General features: G+C 42.9%; 1 protein-coding gene across 3 annotated transcripts; it reads right to left on the bottom strand.

The window, feature by feature from the left end:
- Nucleotides 1–418: 418 nt before the first annotated feature.
- Nucleotides 419–15,969, bottom strand: arvcfa (ARVCF delta catenin family member a). 3 transcript variants are annotated; one of them, XM_017488321.3, is made up of 17 exons: nucleotides 15,754–15,969; nucleotides 10,375–10,533; nucleotides 9,372–9,482; nucleotides 7,711–8,653; nucleotides 7,379–7,562; nucleotides 7,071–7,188; nucleotides 6,476–6,644; nucleotides 6,107–6,124; nucleotides 5,790–5,861; nucleotides 3,847–3,974; nucleotides 3,519–3,669; nucleotides 2,973–3,165; nucleotides 2,215–2,326; nucleotides 1,965–2,052; nucleotides 1,672–1,748; nucleotides 1,401–1,504; nucleotides 419–1,038 (listed from the first exon to the last, which is right to left on the bottom strand). In XM_017488321.3, exons 1-16 carry the CDS (start codon nucleotides 15,772–15,774, stop codon nucleotides 1,412–1,414), a joined length of 2,637 nt encoding a protein of 878 aa, XP_017343810.1. In that variant the 5' UTR covers nucleotides 15,775–15,969; the 3' UTR covers nucleotides 419–1,038; nucleotides 1,401–1,411. The 3 variants fall into 3 exon arrangements, with proteins under 3 accessions (XP_017343810.1, XP_017343811.1, XP_017343817.1); XM_017488322.3 differs by lacking the exon at nucleotides 6,107–6,124; XM_017488328.3 differs by lacking the exons at nucleotides 9,372–9,482; nucleotides 10,375–10,533.
- Between the last annotated feature and the right edge of the window lie 1,237 nt (nucleotides 15,970–17,206).

Here is a 17,206-nt window from a genome sequence, read left to right as displayed (position 1 = left end):
GGAGAACATGCAAACTCTGCACACACAGGGCCACGGTGGGAATCCAACCCCCGACCCTGGAGGCGTGAGGCGAACACGATACGCATGTCATAGGCCCATAAAGACAACCTAATTTCTTTACTGGTTTTCCTTCCACACTTAATTTCCCCTATTAAATGATTCAGTTAGCCAATCTATTTATTGTAGGGTGGATTAAGGCATTATGGTTTATGGCTCATCAAGTAATGACATACTGAATTAGGGTTTATGGAATATGTATGCCATAGTCCTTTAAAGACAAAAACGTTTCCTACGATCCCTTCATTCAATTTCCCACTTAAATGGTTTCAATTAGCCTGCGTATTGCCTGTGCGTTGCTCCGAAGCTAATTTTCTGTTGATCCTTTCGCTTAGAAAAGACAAAAAGACCAAAATGATAAAAAGCCTTTTATTGTCAAGCAGTTAAAACACTGACAATGAAGAAGCAATTCAATCCAGTAAGAATTACTTGTTTGACTAATATGGCACAATGACTTTTGTCTGTGATTTCCATAGACTGCTAGTCACATTTAATATCCATAATATACGCTGGTTGCATCTCTTTGCTGTACATAAAAAAAAAAACAACAAGATAGAATACTGGTCTGTGTTGCATACAGTTAAAGAATATTAGCACTATTATACAATATGTCTTGTTGACAAAAATGAAATAATACAAGGATATATATGGTTCATAATCAAATATTAACCAGTACTGGGATCATATAATATCTGTACGTTATTCTGGAACAATGGAGCCGGAGGTGCTAAAAACAGAGAATATTTTAGCAGGAGAGCAAAACACTGCATGGAAAAAGAAAAAAATAATAATACCACAGGCACAATCAGTCAAATTCTCAAAAAAAAGAGAGAAAGAAACGAAAAAAAAGAGTCAATTTTCTGCTTTCTGAAGACGCTGGAATAAAATCTGTGGTACGCTTTACTTTCTTCTCTTTCACAAACCCTGATCCTAGTGCAGATCCAGTCACGCCAATATCTTATACAAGTTGTACCTCCACCTCTAAAAAGAGAGAGAAATAAATAAATAAAATACACTTCACACACACATTAGAATTACGAAATCTAACTAAAGTCTGGCTAAAGATTGCTGCAAACGTCCTCCGTGTGCTGAAAGAAGAAATCATTTCTTAGGTCTCGGTGAATATCTGTGTTTAGTCAATGGTTAAGAATTTACCTTATAAAATCCTTTGTGTGTGGGAGAACGACAGTTATTTGTTTTGCCACCAAGGAGAGACTTGATTTTGAAATAAATAAATAAATAAATAAATAAATAAATAAATAAGTCTGTCCTTAGAGACAGAATCTATGGAAAAACACACAAAAGCGTCTATTTTCATCTGCAAACTTGGCAATTGAGCTCACCAGATGGGGCATCAGACCCAAGAGTCCAAGGGTTGAGGAGTGCGTTCCACTAAGCCAACAGCTGGCCTACTAGTCCTGATGAAATGTCGCTTATCATTTACCGCCTGCGAAAACAATATAATGTAGCTACAGATTCCCTGTAGTCATAAAACCCCCCTGCAGTCCGCTCATATTCGTTCTAAGAACTGAACATGAAAATATTTCTAGTGTCTAACCCGAGACGAATGGTCACGGATAGTGTCTTATTACCATACCATGAATGCAAGATTACCTGGAAGGTTTCCCGCTCTATCATATGGCATGGCCCGTCTCCAACTCTGTCACTCTGATCAGTGCTGCAGTATCCATCTGAAGAAGAGACTCATATGTGTATGTAAGCAAGCACAAGCATGTGCCTTAAAATGTCCGTAATATAAAAAGCATGAATGAACGAACGCACCCACTCACGCATACACACACACACAGACACACACACACACACAGACACACTCTTTACTTGTAAGTAGGGCATCATGAGTGTGCATTCTGAAAGTAATCAGGACAAAGCCCAAGGATAGCGCTGACCTTGGTTTTTTTCCATTAAGGGAAGTGTGATGTCATCGTTGCCTAGCTTTGCATTCTTCTGCTTTTTGGGGACTCCAGATACTGCTGGCTGGAGATATAAACCACATCCAACCTCACAATCCAAACTGTCAATCACACGTCATTCATTTTACTTTGACCAGCTAGTGATTTTCTATTGAAGGGTTTTGTTTATTTGTTTTTGTTTCGTTTTTTGGCAATATAAAGGCCTATATTATTGAAAGTGTAATACCTTAAAGTGAGATTTATTCCAGCCTCCCTTGGTCAGTGTGTGCCTTAAATCTTTGTAGGCCCACACAGTCTGGAGTACATGCGATGCTGCTTTGTTCTCTCTCAAGGACTGGCTGTAGAATTGAAATTGCGAGTCAGTGACATGATTGAACCGATTTCTATGCTGATGACGTTCATCTGAATAACAGAATCTAACGCATATCCCATCAGTTCAAACAAACATAAAACATGGCAGGGGAATGCTGATGTAGGAAAATAATTCACAATGGGGTGCCCTGATACTATACTATGTATATACGTCCTATAACATTTCATCCTGAAGTGTTTCATATCTTTTATTCCACAGCAAAATACCAACAATTAAAAAAAAATTTAAAAAATCAGGTACTTTATTTGTCATACTACAGAGAAACTGGAAAATCCTCTGTCCTCCAGACTTTCCTGTGGGGGGAAAACTGTTACAAAGCGCTGACACTGGAGACTCCTTCCTTCCATTCTATTAATGTCTCTATGCCTGTTGTATTGCTAAACCAAAGGGGGTGTTCCTAGATCTACAAGATCAATGCACTAATAATGGAAGTCTATGTCGCACAAAAAAGATTCTGGACACCAAGCTTGCCTTAGCTGGTCCATTACATTACATTGTACATGATCTACTACCCCGCCTTGTGCCCGACGCTCCCTGGGACAGGCTCCAGGTTTCCCCGTGACCCTGAAAAGAATAAAGCAGTATAGAAGATGGATGGATGGATTATCTACCTTGTCTTGTTTATGGCCACCAGCTTTTGGATCCCCTGGCCCTGAATAAGGAAGCGAGTATTCTCCAGGTTGTCAGTGATGATCTCGTGTATGGTATTGAGGATTGCCACAACTGTGTCCTCTTCCAGGTTTTTGGCAGGACGTTGCTGGCCGCTGGGCAGATTGCTGACCAGGTCCCTCATGGCGTAGCTCCCTAGCAAAAGCGAACGGCGAGAATATTGAAAAGCATCAATCATACAATACAGCAGCACTGGTTTAAAACATTGTGTTTTAAACATGTGTACAGCAGGTGGGAATGAATTCATAAACGCTTTTTAAATGACCACAAATGATGATGAAAAAGCATAAGAAGATCCTTTCTTCCTGTCAACAGCGATTGTTGGCAATCACGCGCCTCTCTTAGAACTAATTGTGCATTTCCTATGCAGCTTTCCCATAAGGATGTGATTTTCAGAGCAGCCTCTGTGCCATGAGGAGAACCTAGATAGTGGATGCAAATTACAGATTTTAAAAAAAAAAAAAAAAGGTACCTGATTCCATTCTTACCAATGAGATCTTTGTTTTTGTGGTCAATGGCCAGGTTACGGAGGGCAATAGCAATAGCCCTCACCACTTTATCTGCATCTGAATGGAGCAGCTCGACCAGAACAGGCAGGCCTTTCTCTTTCCGTACAGTTGCTCGGATGTAATTAGACCACTGACAACCAAGAGAGGCAGAATTATGAGTTATTAAAACATGCAAAAAATACAGAGTGAGTCGCATTTGCATGTGTGGGTCTTAGAAGATCATTTCATCCTGTTGTAACACAGGTTCTCATTCAGCCATGGGTTTATATTCCTCCAAAAAAAAAAATGTTTTAAGCATCCTACTCACAGCCCAGAGTCCTGCAGACAGGTTTTGGAGGGCCCCTGCGGCCGCCTCCAGAGTATTCTGGTTGTGGCTCAGCTTGAGGAGTGACAAATACAGCCTCACAACCTCCGGCTGGTAGAGCAGCTCCAGACCTGCACAGACGTACATGCAGACACTACATCAAACAGCAGAGAACGTCGGCATGAGTGATTCAACTTGATTTGATAATCCAACAAGTGAACCTCTGTATGAGATGGATGTGAGAGACACTGAGCATGTGCAGTAAAAACAGCAGTTTACCATGAGAGTAAAGCATAGGGCAAAACAGATGCAATTTCAAGAATTTTATGGTAATATGTACGACGTTAATAATGGTATTGATATGCTATGTGAGCTCCATCTTTGCTGGCCCTGTTTAAAGTCTTCCTGCTCGACGGAACCTTCTATCGAGCATCAGATGCCCCAGACAGCGTAAGTGAAATCCAAAAAGGCACAGTGGCAAGAGACGACCCAAGGCATGTTCCCACAAATACGGATGAATACAGAGCTGAAACTCTTAAGAACTTTTTTTTTTTTTTTTACAAGCTCTCAAGGGTCTTTAACGATTCAGCCAGCACAGCAATGAGCCTAGTTTCTGATCCTCTGAACCAAGCCTACTTATCTCCACTGAAGCTTTCCAAAGGATACGGATGGGTGACTCAAGGGACCGAAGTCCAAATAAAAACACTGTTTACCTTTGTCAACATCCGCTCAACCCCCCCCTGGTGGTTACGATGCATCGATTAAAATATATATGAAATAAATACGGTAAGTTATGATTTGTATTATTTATGCTCTCAAGCTCTTCTGTGTAAGCAACTTTTTCTTCTTCTTTTTTTTTCATTTCTCAGGAACCACTCTGAGGTTATTTTGGATTCCTGACAAATCTGGCACTAAGAAACCTTAACAGCTCGCGCAATCATTAAAACAGGCTCGTCGGCATGCCGACAGGATGGCACACGCGCATACACGGGTAGTGCTTCGCTGAATTCGCTGATAACAGACCTTTAGGTATTGCCCGATACCATTTTTTGCTGCGATGGTATCTGAAAGGATTTCGATAACAGTGTGTTCAGATATTCAAGTGCACCAGAGATACAGTCACTCTTACACTCAGTGACCCAGTTACATAAAATTACAGGATGCAAGTCCTTAAATACACAGCGATCCTTTCTTCATCCATGTAAAAAGCGCTCGTCTGATCAATCTATGACGTTTCCACGCAGAGGCAAAAAAAAACAAGAATCCAGCATGACGTGTTGACACGAAACACGAGCGTAACAAGTGTCTCAGCGCATCACGGCACCGCTATTTCTCTCGTCTTAAAAATACCTTTCTCTGCATACTTGACACAGCAGCTAAAAAACACTTAATTACCCTCCTACACACAACGAACGCTGTCTTGGCTTGGATTTCATCTCCACTTGGTGCGGAACACTCGCCTTAGCTTATCTGTGCTTCCCTGGTTCACCTCCCTCAAGGCCTCCCTCAGAAGCTTTGTCGTCTTCCTGTGACCCGCCTGCTCTCCTCAGCAATGCTGCTCCCACACTCTCTCCATCTGCCAAACTTAACACACATTTGACTTCAGGCTGAATGCAGACTAGCAAACTACATATGGTGCCTACATCTCCACAAATTTGGTCCTGAATTTAACACGCTGCTTAACCTTCGGGTCTGTCTCTTGGCAGTCCGCATGCATTATATTTAAAAAAACAAAAAAACAAAAACAACAACAACAACAAAAAAAAACCAACTAGTGCCTGCTCTTTAAAAAAAAAGTTTTACTTTTGAAATATTTCATATTCCACATGGGGAGGGGATGGATTAGAACTCCGTGTGGTGAAAGGATCCAAATGGAGTATGGGTATGGATATAGATGGTTTGAATAGAATATACAATTCGAAGGTGAAACTAAGGGAAATGTGCACCTTTCGTCGGGAGCGTGCGCTTGGACATGTCCAAAGTGCTGTTTGTTTTGTCGCTCGTTCCGTGTTTCCGGCCTGGAAAAGGCAAACCACTATAAGCATTGCAAAGGCGGCGTGATTCAAAAAAATCTCAAGCATCAAGCATTTTACACAGTCCAGAGCTTGAGTATATGTGTGGGAGGCACTGTGGGTGTTGGAGAGGGAGTGCTGGAAAAAAAAAAAAATCAAGTGTATGTGACATGACTGGAAATAAAGCATCAAGGTTTTGCAGCACTGTCTACTGAACACTCAAAGCAAGGCAGGAACAGAAGCACACTCACACTGATTGAACCACTCCTCTGCAGATGAAGACAGTCGGACCAACAGTGTGAAAGCAAAACACATAAAAAAAAAAAAATCATAAAAAAAAAGACACATTCACAATGGCAGAATATATGTTGACGTGTGACATTACAACGGCTGGGATTACCCAGATCCTGTTTCAGTACATCATTACAAAATAGCAATTATTCAAACTGGCCATAATATATTATGTAAAGAAGAGAGCTTTATTGCCATTCTAGCCATATACAAGTATACACTAGACAGAAACGCTCTGTGAGCTTCTGTTGTTCGTTTGCTCTCCTCCTGCAACGCCTATGGAGACTGTGGGAACTGATACTCAAAGACATGTCCATTAAATACCTAACCTTTGGTACTACGTCCACCAAAGCAATCGGGCACGTCCTTTTTCTTCTGGTAGCTCCTTGGCTTTGTGGTCTGAATAGTTGGGGCACTGTAAAATTTCTCTGCCCCTGGTACCTCTTTGTGCACATGGTAGGATAGATTACGTAGAATGCAGACACAGTTCTCGACAGACTGCGGAAAGCACAAAAGAGACTGAACAAAGTAAACAACGATCTTGACTGCTTCATTTCAAATCCATTGTGGGAGTATGCACAGGCAAAATTATGAAAATTGTGCCATTGTCCAAATCCTTATGGACCTTGTTGTAGATAGACAGGCAGACAGACAGATAGATAGATAGATAGATAGATGGATGGATAGATAGATGGATAGATAGATGGATAGAAAGAACACCATTTTTGATTACATTTTGGATTGCAGGATCATTCCTCATGGGAGTACAGACTTTATATTGCAAGGCAATAAGAAGGTAATATTACACAATATCCAGGTCCAGCTAGATAGATTTCAGTATAGATTTTCATCATGCCTTTGTGGGGTTTGTTTTTAATCTATTCTTCTTTTATTGGCCATCTTGCCCTGTTCTAGTTATTTTACCTTGTTATTCATATCCCTCCTAGCCACAGCAGAGTAAAGGGCATGGAGCAGAGCATCCACAAGTCCCTCACACTCACGCATCTGCTGTCGAGCCTCAGCCCCATCTGAACTCACATTCCTGCAGGGGAAAATGCTCTTGTAAACATAAGCTACACACTACCATTAATAAAGGAGAATCTCAAAACCAGATCACAATAAATGCTTAAATATTTTTGCATGTGGTTCAATGAAACTCCAACCACATTCATGGAAGTATTAAGCTAGGAAATTGAGGACTGACACGGTAAAATATATACGGCAAAAACTACCTTAAACATCCAGATGTGTTCTTGAAAACTGTGGTCCATTCTGGTGCTCCTGGTCTGGATGGGTCATTGGGATCCCCTCTTAAACCCGAGTGTGGGATGATGATCTCATCGGTCAGTGTCTGAAGCCCATTGTTGATGATGGCCATCTTCAGGGGTTCGTGAGATGAGAGGTTCCACAGGGTTCCTGAGAGGGCAGATTATGGCTTTCACTTTTGAGTGATAGAATGATCAACCATGAACGTACCAACGTATCTTCAGTACCATGTACATTCTCAGCTCAACAGCTCAACCGACTGCCACTGAATAATGGCTGAATGCCAAATAAAACAAACCTGTAACTAACTCTCGGACCTCCATGTCACTAGTCTTTCTCAGCAGCCTCAGCAGTGTAGGAATGCCATCACTGTTTTTGATGGCCACCTTGTTGAAGTGATCCCTGCCAAAGGAAATATTCCTCAGGGCTCCACAGGCCTTGCGGTACACCTCGGCTTTGGGGTGGTCCAACAACCCCACCAACATGGGGATGCCATGGAGTTGCCTCACGTCCTGCTTCACCTTGTCATTCTCGTAACAGAGGTGCTGCAGATAGGCGGCGGCATTAGACTTGACGGGGTCCATGGGGTGGCTAAGCATGGCAATGACCTCCCGCAAGTTAGGGTCCCTCCACCGAGGGTCCTTGCGAATGGTGTCCAGGCTGACCATGCTGGCACGTTTATGAGGAATCAGGGTCTGCATCCTGTACAGATCCTGCAGGAAGGGATGCGGTAATGGACCAAGGTGATCGTCAACCGCAAGATCCAGTGTAGGTCTCAAGGGGAGGGTTCCACCCATCATAGGATGACTGATCGCAGGGATTCCTGACCTCAGGTCAGCACCGTCCTGATCTCCCTTGGCGGCGCCATTGCACACCGGTCCTCCAATTCGACCGAAGCTGTCTCTGTGAAGTGGGAGGGTATAGCAGTTCTCTAAGTAGTTCCTGGATGGCAGGTTTGTGTAAGAAGGAGGGAACAGGAAAGCATGTGGAATGGTGCCATGATTGCTGAGGTCTACCCGAGGACTTTGGAGAGTGCTATGCCTGACAGGCTGGTCTTTGATGTTTTCAGCCGGAGTGTCAGACGACGTGTTGGTGTCAGAGTCGGGGGTTACTGTTGCAGTCTGAGATGAACTACATTCATCTTCTTTCTCCACTGAGGCATTGGAAGTAAGAATGCCCTCTGAATCTTGGGAGCCCTCACAAGCTGTCTGAAATGTCTCTGTTGCATCAGTTATACTTTCCTGAGAAGGAAGAAAAGGACATTGAAAGAGTTATTCTCTCGGTCCTATTTCCAATTTTAACCATCGATTCATCAGCCCCTTTTTTTTTTTATTACTCTTAAACCTATTTGTAACATTTTTATAACAATTTTAAGGGACTAAGGGTTCCTAAATGAAAGCCAAACCTAAAACAGGGATTCTATCTGTTATGCTGTTAATCCTGTAATGATTTTCTGCTGTGCTGGCAACAAGGGCTGAATTTATATTTAGCCGAGTACTTGACATGCACAACTTACACAGAAACAATTTCTCACTCAGCTGAAAATTACTTTAATGTGGACTTTGAAATGAGATCCAGAGGAGCTCCTATTGAGCTTGGAATATTGCCAGCAGCAGGGAGGTTTGACGCAATGAAACGGATCCTATGTATACGCCGATCAATTTGATCAAATCTGTAGAGTGTTATGTCCATATCTAAAGACATAAGACAATGTAGCACAATATCCTGTCAAAGCATGCGATGTGAATGAAAAAAATGCAGACATGACTCTGCACGTATAAGCACACACGATGAACTAAATACAACCTAGAATCAAGACCATTTCGGCAGAATACAAGTGACGCTTGCAGAATGCCAAAATGGCCGATGCCTACATCAGCACTGCATGCCGTCGAGTTGTACAGAGTTTTTAATGAATGCGAGTCTGTGTATCTGTGTTTTGTAGGTTGGCATCCTCACCTCCAGCTGTTTTGGCACAACTTCCTCGTGAGAGCTGGAAGCACTGAGGGGGTTCAACTCAGTGTCAGGGCTGGAGGACTTCTCTGTCCCTATCCCTGAGCTCTCGTCATTCTGCAGCAGCATCCCAATACAATCACAGCATTGTTGAATTAATGCGCTTCATTAACATGACATGGCATGTTCTGAATCAACAATATGATATATAGTAATGATATGCATCACATGGACAAAGCTATATACCACTGAAAATAATACACACTCACTGGACACTTGATTAGGAAAACCTGCTCATACACCTACTCATTCATGCAATTATCCAATCAGCCAGTGCAAATACGGGTCAAGAGCTTCGGATAATGCTCATCAAACATCAGAACGGGGAAACGACGTGATCTCAGAGAGGTCAGAGGAGAATGGCCAGACTGGTTCTAGCTGACAGGATGGCTACGGTAATTCAAATAAGCACTCTCTACAGCCATGGTGAGCAGAACAGCACGTCAGCATGCACACCACATCAAGCCTTGAGGTGGATGAGTCTGTGCTCACAGTAGCCTCGGATATTTCTGTTCTTCTATACTGTTTAAACTCTATGGACCGTTGTGTGTGAAATTCCCAAGAACTCAGTTTTTTTTTTCTCTGAAATACTCAAACCAGCTCTTGACCTGCATCTGCATGACTGTATGAATTGCACTGCTGCTACAGAATCGCTGTTTGGATTATTTCATGAATGAGCAGTGTATGTGTGTTAGTAATGCAGTGGCCAGCGAGTGTATATAACGGCACCTCCTCAGTTGGTAGACAGATGGATAGATAGACAGACAAACAGTATATTTCTATTTGTGCATTTTAAACCAAGCATGTTAAAATCCAGCCCTAAATCATATTCTGACATATCACCTATTACTTATTAGCCGGTACACCACAGGGCAACATTCATAAAGCTTTCCTCGACTTCCATCGTCGCAACTCTTCCATTAACCCACTGCTCAGAAACGTGACCTACGTTAGTCTCCGTGTTCTGTGCGCTTCCATTGGTGGACGTGAACGTGCTCAGGTCAGAGGACGGCGTGTCCGGTATGTCTTCTGCAGATGGCACCTCTTCAGTTGGCTCTTTGGTCTGCTTAGTTGAGGGCAAAGCTGCAGGATCTTCTAGGCTCTGCTCCTTTGGCCCAAAGACAACGGGGGGTGGGGGGGAGGGTCAGTTGAAGTGGCATTAGTAATAACAGACGCTGACCAGAGGAACAGAAGTTGACCTGGGTAAAATGCTGATCTTAGCAGGCCTAAAGGCTAACGTGAGCCTGCAGATACGGATTATTCTTTAAAGAGGACATTCTGATGCTTTATCTCCCTCTTATACGTGAATGTAAGCAAAAAAAAAAAACGAGTCTCAGATAATTAAAACGTCTCTGAATATCTCGTGATGAATTCTTAAAAAGGGCCCAGGGCGAATCTGTGAAATGACTCTCATCTCACTGTACATAACTCACAAACATTCTTTCACAAAGAGAAAAAAAGGAAAGAAAAAAAAATAAATGCACAGCATGCTCCGATACACTTAGGACTGGTGAATAATGCACGAGTTTCTTTCAGCCAGAACTTTCTAGACACAACAAACTTTAAATATATTTAGCGTGTGTGTGTGTGTGTGTGTGTGTGTGTGTGTGTGTGTGTGTGTAAAGCCAGTTCACGAGAAAGTCCCCAAATTGAACAGGAAGACAGTCGATATAGAAACGACCCAGTTTATAAGTACAGTCTTATGTAAACGTGCTTAATTCTGTGTCTCCAATGACCTGCTTAAACATATTTGCTTCTTTTCTTCTTTTTTTTTTTTTAAATTACTACTAAATGCACAGCCAAATTCAGCAGCTACTCTTATTCACAGCTTCACTTATTAAGACTTGGCAATTACAGCCTCGTTTCCCTGGATTATCTATTACAACACTTACAACTATAAGTGTCTGCTGCTTTCCAGGTATAGATGTTTATCATTAGTAAAACCCGGAGTATCAATATGGTCTGACATATTATGTCTCTGTCTGTACTGGAGATATTGGAATTTATGGAAATGCAAAAATAATGTTCTCTCTCTCTCTCTCTCTCTCTCTCTCACTCTCTCTCTCTCTCTCTCTCTCACTGTTACTTTCTCTTTGCGCTTGGAGCGTTCAACACGCATACACTCTCACAGCACAACCTGAGAGATGTTCGCCTACACACTCACTAATGGTGGAAAGAAAAAAAGCAGTCGAAAGTAGGGTTACATTTTAGTCGAGTTCATGATGACAATGTTCTTGCCACAAAATGCAATAAAACCCTTTGCTGCTAATGTTGTTATTACTGGAGGTAATACTGGCAGCGGTGCAGAACACCTTGTGGATGTGCTGTAACTACTAGAACCACAGGTACAGAGTTTGCTAGGACAGTATTGACATTTTAAATAGGCTATTAAATAAAAAAAAAAAAAGAAATAATCTCAAATTCTAAAAATAAATAAATAAATAAATAAAATCTCAAAGTGCTTTAAGGACAAAAGTTTAAACGATTAGACGAAGTAACTTCACTGTGCAAGTAACGCGTTTACAGTGGGGGTGGGGTAACGTGAAGTGAGGATAATACATTAGCCACTAATGCATTTTTAACATTTGGGAATATTTGATATTTTATTCGTTTATCAGATACACTTACATAATACCTAATAGACAGTTTCTAATATATAGTACTGTAGGTACCTAATAAAATGGCAGCTCAATTGATAGTGTAAATCAGAATAATCAAAAGGTTCATGTAAACACCTCACGCGAAAGCGAGTAAGCCCAAGTGAGGTCAATTCGAATGAAACTTCACCCTGCGTGACTGTAAGGAAGCACGTTATGGATTTGAATTTGCGGAAAATAACTGGACGTTGGATGGGATGTGAGACGGGCTTCAAACTAACACTCTGAAGCAGACGCAGGATGCAAACCGACATCCTGCGTCTGATTGAGCGTTTAATAATCGTTAGACATTCAGTGAGCATGCACAACATTCTGTAGAAATGTTTTTCTGTTGTTTTTTTTTGTTTTTTTTAAAAACTCGAGAAAAAACCTGCGCATTTCTTCCAGACAGTTGCTTTTAGCGTCGCGTGCATTTTGTATTATTTTCAACAACCAAACAAACTCTTCTTATCGCTGGCCGTACAAAAAAAAATAAAATAAATCACACTCCTGCGAAGATGGAAATGATTCAAATCTCCTTAAAAACACAAGCGGCATGATTTTTAAAAAAAAAAGCCCAATGTGCTGCCTAGACTCGTCAATGCTGACGCTCAACCGCTCTCTACGCATGCGTTTGATCGCGTTACATACGGCATGGACGTAAATGACGAGGTTCCTACCGACAATTCGTTTGGGAGCTGCGATCAGAATCGCTGCATGTAAACACAGCCACTGAGTTGGCACTTCGTTCGGTATTAGATAACGAACGATAAACCGAATAACGACCCGATGTTGATTCCATTCTTAATGAATTGCGTTGTTTTCTTGCAGAATAATGGGGGGGAAAAAACGACAGAATTCGAGTAGCTCTACACTACCAAACTGATAAGCGGTATCACTGCTGAGAACGCTAGTATGGATGACATCCTACTGTTTTCCATCCGTGTTCCTAGGCTGCGGTCATATCTCTCAGCCCCATTAGAGTAATTACTGCACTGTCAAGCCGTTCGTAGCTTCGAGTACAGTTGCTTTGTCTTCGAATCATAAAGCAATCTTTTTTAAATTACAGTGCATGATGAGACAGTTAAGGGAGGCAGCCATGCGTTTATAAAAAAGGACGGCCGGACTATCAGTGTGACAGTGTGGCAACAAACGCCTGATTGCTCTGGAAACAAGCATCGGCCCTTCACCGTCACACTAAGCATGCCAATGAGATGCTCTTTCTCTTTGAACAGTCCAAGCTCTGAACCGAACCACCACCATCGAATTCTCCGAAGCAGTGCGACTCGAGGATCAACAGACTGATGTGACAATGATGCCGATCGTCGATCCATGGAGAGAGAGAAAAAAAAAACACAAAACTTTGCACACCACTCGTTAAAGAAACGTACACGTACGCGAACTCACGTGATGGCGCTGTCGGATCCTCACACACTTCTGTTACTGTGCTTGTTTAAACTGCCTGATGCTCTACTTCTGCTTGAAGATTTGTATGCTTGTGGTTCACCTGCCGCTGTAGATGGTCCCGTGTGGATACAGCTTTGCTTCAGTGGACAATCGGTTAAGAGCTGCTGCTGTAATAATAAAAGTCTGTCCTGTGCTCATCCCGGTACTCACAGCACACTAAGTACTGCTTCATTTTACAGTACACAGTTGTAGAAGAGTAACGATTTATTATCCTTCTATCCAGTGTCACCTAGAGGAGGATGGGTTCTCTTTGGAGATTCAAGGTTTCTTACTCATGTCCTCTCAGGGAGTTTTTGCTTGCCACCGTCGCCTCTAATCTTATTTACGTATCCAACTCTACATCTGGGTTTCTGTAAAGCTGCTTTGTGTTAAAGTCTCGTCAAAAGTGCTGATATTTAACGGACGTGGACGGTGCTTTTCGTCCTGCGCACCTCGTAGTGAATTTGTACACAGCGCTCGCTTGTAAAAGTCTAAGGGCAGTTGTTGAATCCCGCTTTTGCAAAACAAGTCTTTTTCGACAACACTTTCATGCATACTTCTGTCAAGTGCTCGACTTTGGTGTCGTGTTTCTCAAAAGGCTGAGCTCGAAATCTGCTTATTTTGGACTTTCGGGGAGTGTGGTTACGCGTGGCTAATGTGAACACATCAAACAACCTTCAGGGAAAGTGCAACTGGGCTTTATACTGGATAAAAGTCACAGAATTCACTTTTAAGGCTTTTTTTTTTTTTTGCATGTCAGTATCAGAGTACAAGATCTCATGATACGGGGCAATGGCTGTAGATTTGATATCTCGAACTGATGTATCGACTCGGAGCGTCCACGCTCTCAATCTGACGTAAATAGGTCTGAAATGGAACGGCCGAAGGGAAGAAGGCAAAGTGTGAGAGCTTGTCATAAGGGATTTGCATTAGAGCTCTCCACAGCCGGCATGCTTTCATGCCCATAGGCCGTGGGATTCTCTGTGATCCCGCAGTCCTCCTTGCGGCATTAATTCCCAATCCTCCTCTGCATAAGCTCTGTAACACTCCAAAATGTGGCACGTTTACGGCGCCACTCGTCACCCCCCCTGCAATCTTGTGACACCCTGTAATAGTGCTCGTGCAATCGGCTTGAGTAAATGCAGCACTAACTCTATCATCCCCCTCATCCTTTTCTCTCTCCCCACTGGCCACGGTGCTCAATCACGCCGTCAAACACGCTTATCAGTTTAACCGCACAGACCGAGGGACAACCGGGCTCAGCGTTCCTAACGAGCACGACCCGCTCAAGGGCACATCAGAGGCACGCCGGCCATAACGTCTTGTCAGAAACCCGAGTCTGACAGATGAATCATTCACTGATGACAAAGCCGAGATAGAACTGATATGCACTGTTTGCATCACCTCAAGTCTCGGCCCGGGCAGCTGTGGACCAACGTTGATGCGTGAGGCAGATGCACCATGTTTGGGTCTTCCACAGTTGCTTCACATCCTCTGTGAATATTCCTCTCCCCTAATTCCGCTCACCTTCTCCCGATAAGCATGAACGATCAGAAGTTTTTCTGCATGCTGTCAGTGGCTCATGGAAAACACACACAAGCGCACATGCGCCTGCGCGCGCGCGCACACACCTATGCCTCTGCAGTATTGCCTGCTAGTCTTAGCAGGAACCATCATCCCAACAGACACCCCCACCCCCCCTAACCCCACCCCCCACCAACACGCTCCCTCAGAGCTGAGCAGCGCACCGCTTCAGCAGAAAGCCAAAAGCATCTCCTGCACGCGCGCACACACACACACACACACACACACACACACACGCCCTGCAGCCTGATGATAGTTAATCACGCGCTAAACCCGCATATTTACATCGGCTTCCGCTTGGGAGAGCGTGCGTTTCCCTACAGAGGATTTCACTCTCGTACAAAAGCGTCTCTGCGGGTGTTTATACACCTCGTTATCCATAACCAACCAGAACATCTTGCAAATCGCTGCATGTTGTGCGTGCATGTGTGTATGCGCGCGCGCCTGTGTGTGTGTGTGTGTGTGTGTGTGTGTGATAGAAAAATCCAGAGAGCGGTGATGCGCGCGCTGGTTCGTTTTATGATGATGATGATGATGATGATTATTTTAAAAAGCAGCAGATGCGATGCGGCGCGTGAGGAAATAAAAAAGGTCGAAGGGAAACAGGAAACAAATAAGAGGAGAAAATGAAGGAGGGGTAAAAAAAAAAAAAAAAAACTCACCTCTTTCACCTCCGCCGGCATAATGAGTGGCGAGTGGCGTCGGGTGTAGCGAGCTAACGTTTCTCTCTCTCTTTCCTTCTTGTCTTTCTTTCCTTCACCTCTTCCTCCTGTTCTGTTCTTCGGGACAGAGTTTTTAAGCGCTAACGGCTCAGGGGAGCGCAGCCATCCTATCTGCGGCTCGTGCGTGCGTCCACACGCGCGCGCTCGCTCGCTCGCTAGCGCTCACACACTAGAGTCTCCGCCAACGAATCGGCTCTTTTTGAACGACTCTTCTGAGCGAATTCAAAGTTGCGGCCGTTCTGCATGTATATTTGTTAATTAGGCTGTGTGGTTTTGCGTTGTGTTTGATGAGTAAAGCGCGAATTGTGAAAAACAACAACAACAACAACAACAACAACAAAATCTACAGGATGAGGTGACAGACAGGACTGTGGGCACGTGGGTGGTACAGGGTGGCACATGCCATCCTTGCAACCCCAAATCTATCCTCAAATCATATCACTGTAATTCACACAGCACTGTAGTATTGCGGGCAGCACTAAAAAAAACCTGCTGAAAAAAAACCTAGAAATAAAAATATATTATATATATATATATATATATATATATATATATATATATATAGAGAGAGAGAGAGAGAGAGAGAGAGAGAGAGAGAGAGAGAGAGAGAGAGAAAGAGAGAGAGAGAGAGAGAAACCTCCAAAAGTCCAAAGACATGCATGGTAGGTTGATTGGCGTGTCTAAAGTGTCCGTAGTGTATGAATGTGTGAGTGAGTGTGTGTGTGATTGTGCCCTGTGATGGACTGGCACCCTGTCCAGGGTGTACCCCGCCTTGTGCCCGATGCTCCCTGGGATAGACTCCAGGTTCCCCGTAACCCTGAAAAGGAGTAAGCGGTATAGAAGATGGATGGATGGATGGCTGGAGAAACCTTCATAGAATTTGTAATGGTTTTAATTGTTAAATTGGGAATTGTATTGGTTTTAATGGAAACTGTAATGGTCACCGTGGGTCTCTACTGGTCATTTGTTCTCTTCTATTGGTGTCGTCATATGTCTCGTGGATACCATTAAGGACCAATAATGGTAATTATGCTGGTTTTAATGGTTAGGTGATGGTTTGTAATGGTATTTGTAGTGGAAAGCATTATAATTTCTGTGATGGTTTCTATTCTTTGTTGTTGTTGTTGTTGTTTTTAGCATGGCGGTGGTTTAATCCCGAGCTCAAGATACTGACTTTGAAGTTCCGCGTGCGCTCTCATTTCCCGCATAGGATTCCTCTGGGTTCACTGGTTTCCTCTTTGTTTTTTCATAAAAATGGCTTCCTTGGTATGAAGGTACAGAGGAAAAACTTTCTGTCTCTGTAAATAATATACCTAATTTTTAAATTGTTGGTTTTCTGATGAAGTCCATGAATTTTTTTTTTTTTTGTACTATATATAAATAGATGGTACCA

Source organism: Ictalurus punctatus, chromosome 16 (assembly GCF_001660625.3).
Source record: "Ictalurus punctatus breed USDA103 chromosome 16, Coco_2.0, whole genome shotgun sequence".
NCBI lineage: Eukaryota > Metazoa > Chordata > Actinopteri > Siluriformes > Ictaluridae > Ictalurus > Ictalurus punctatus.
The sequence above is the reverse complement of the archived record's forward strand: the minus strand, read 5'-3'. Positions and strand labels throughout refer to the sequence as shown.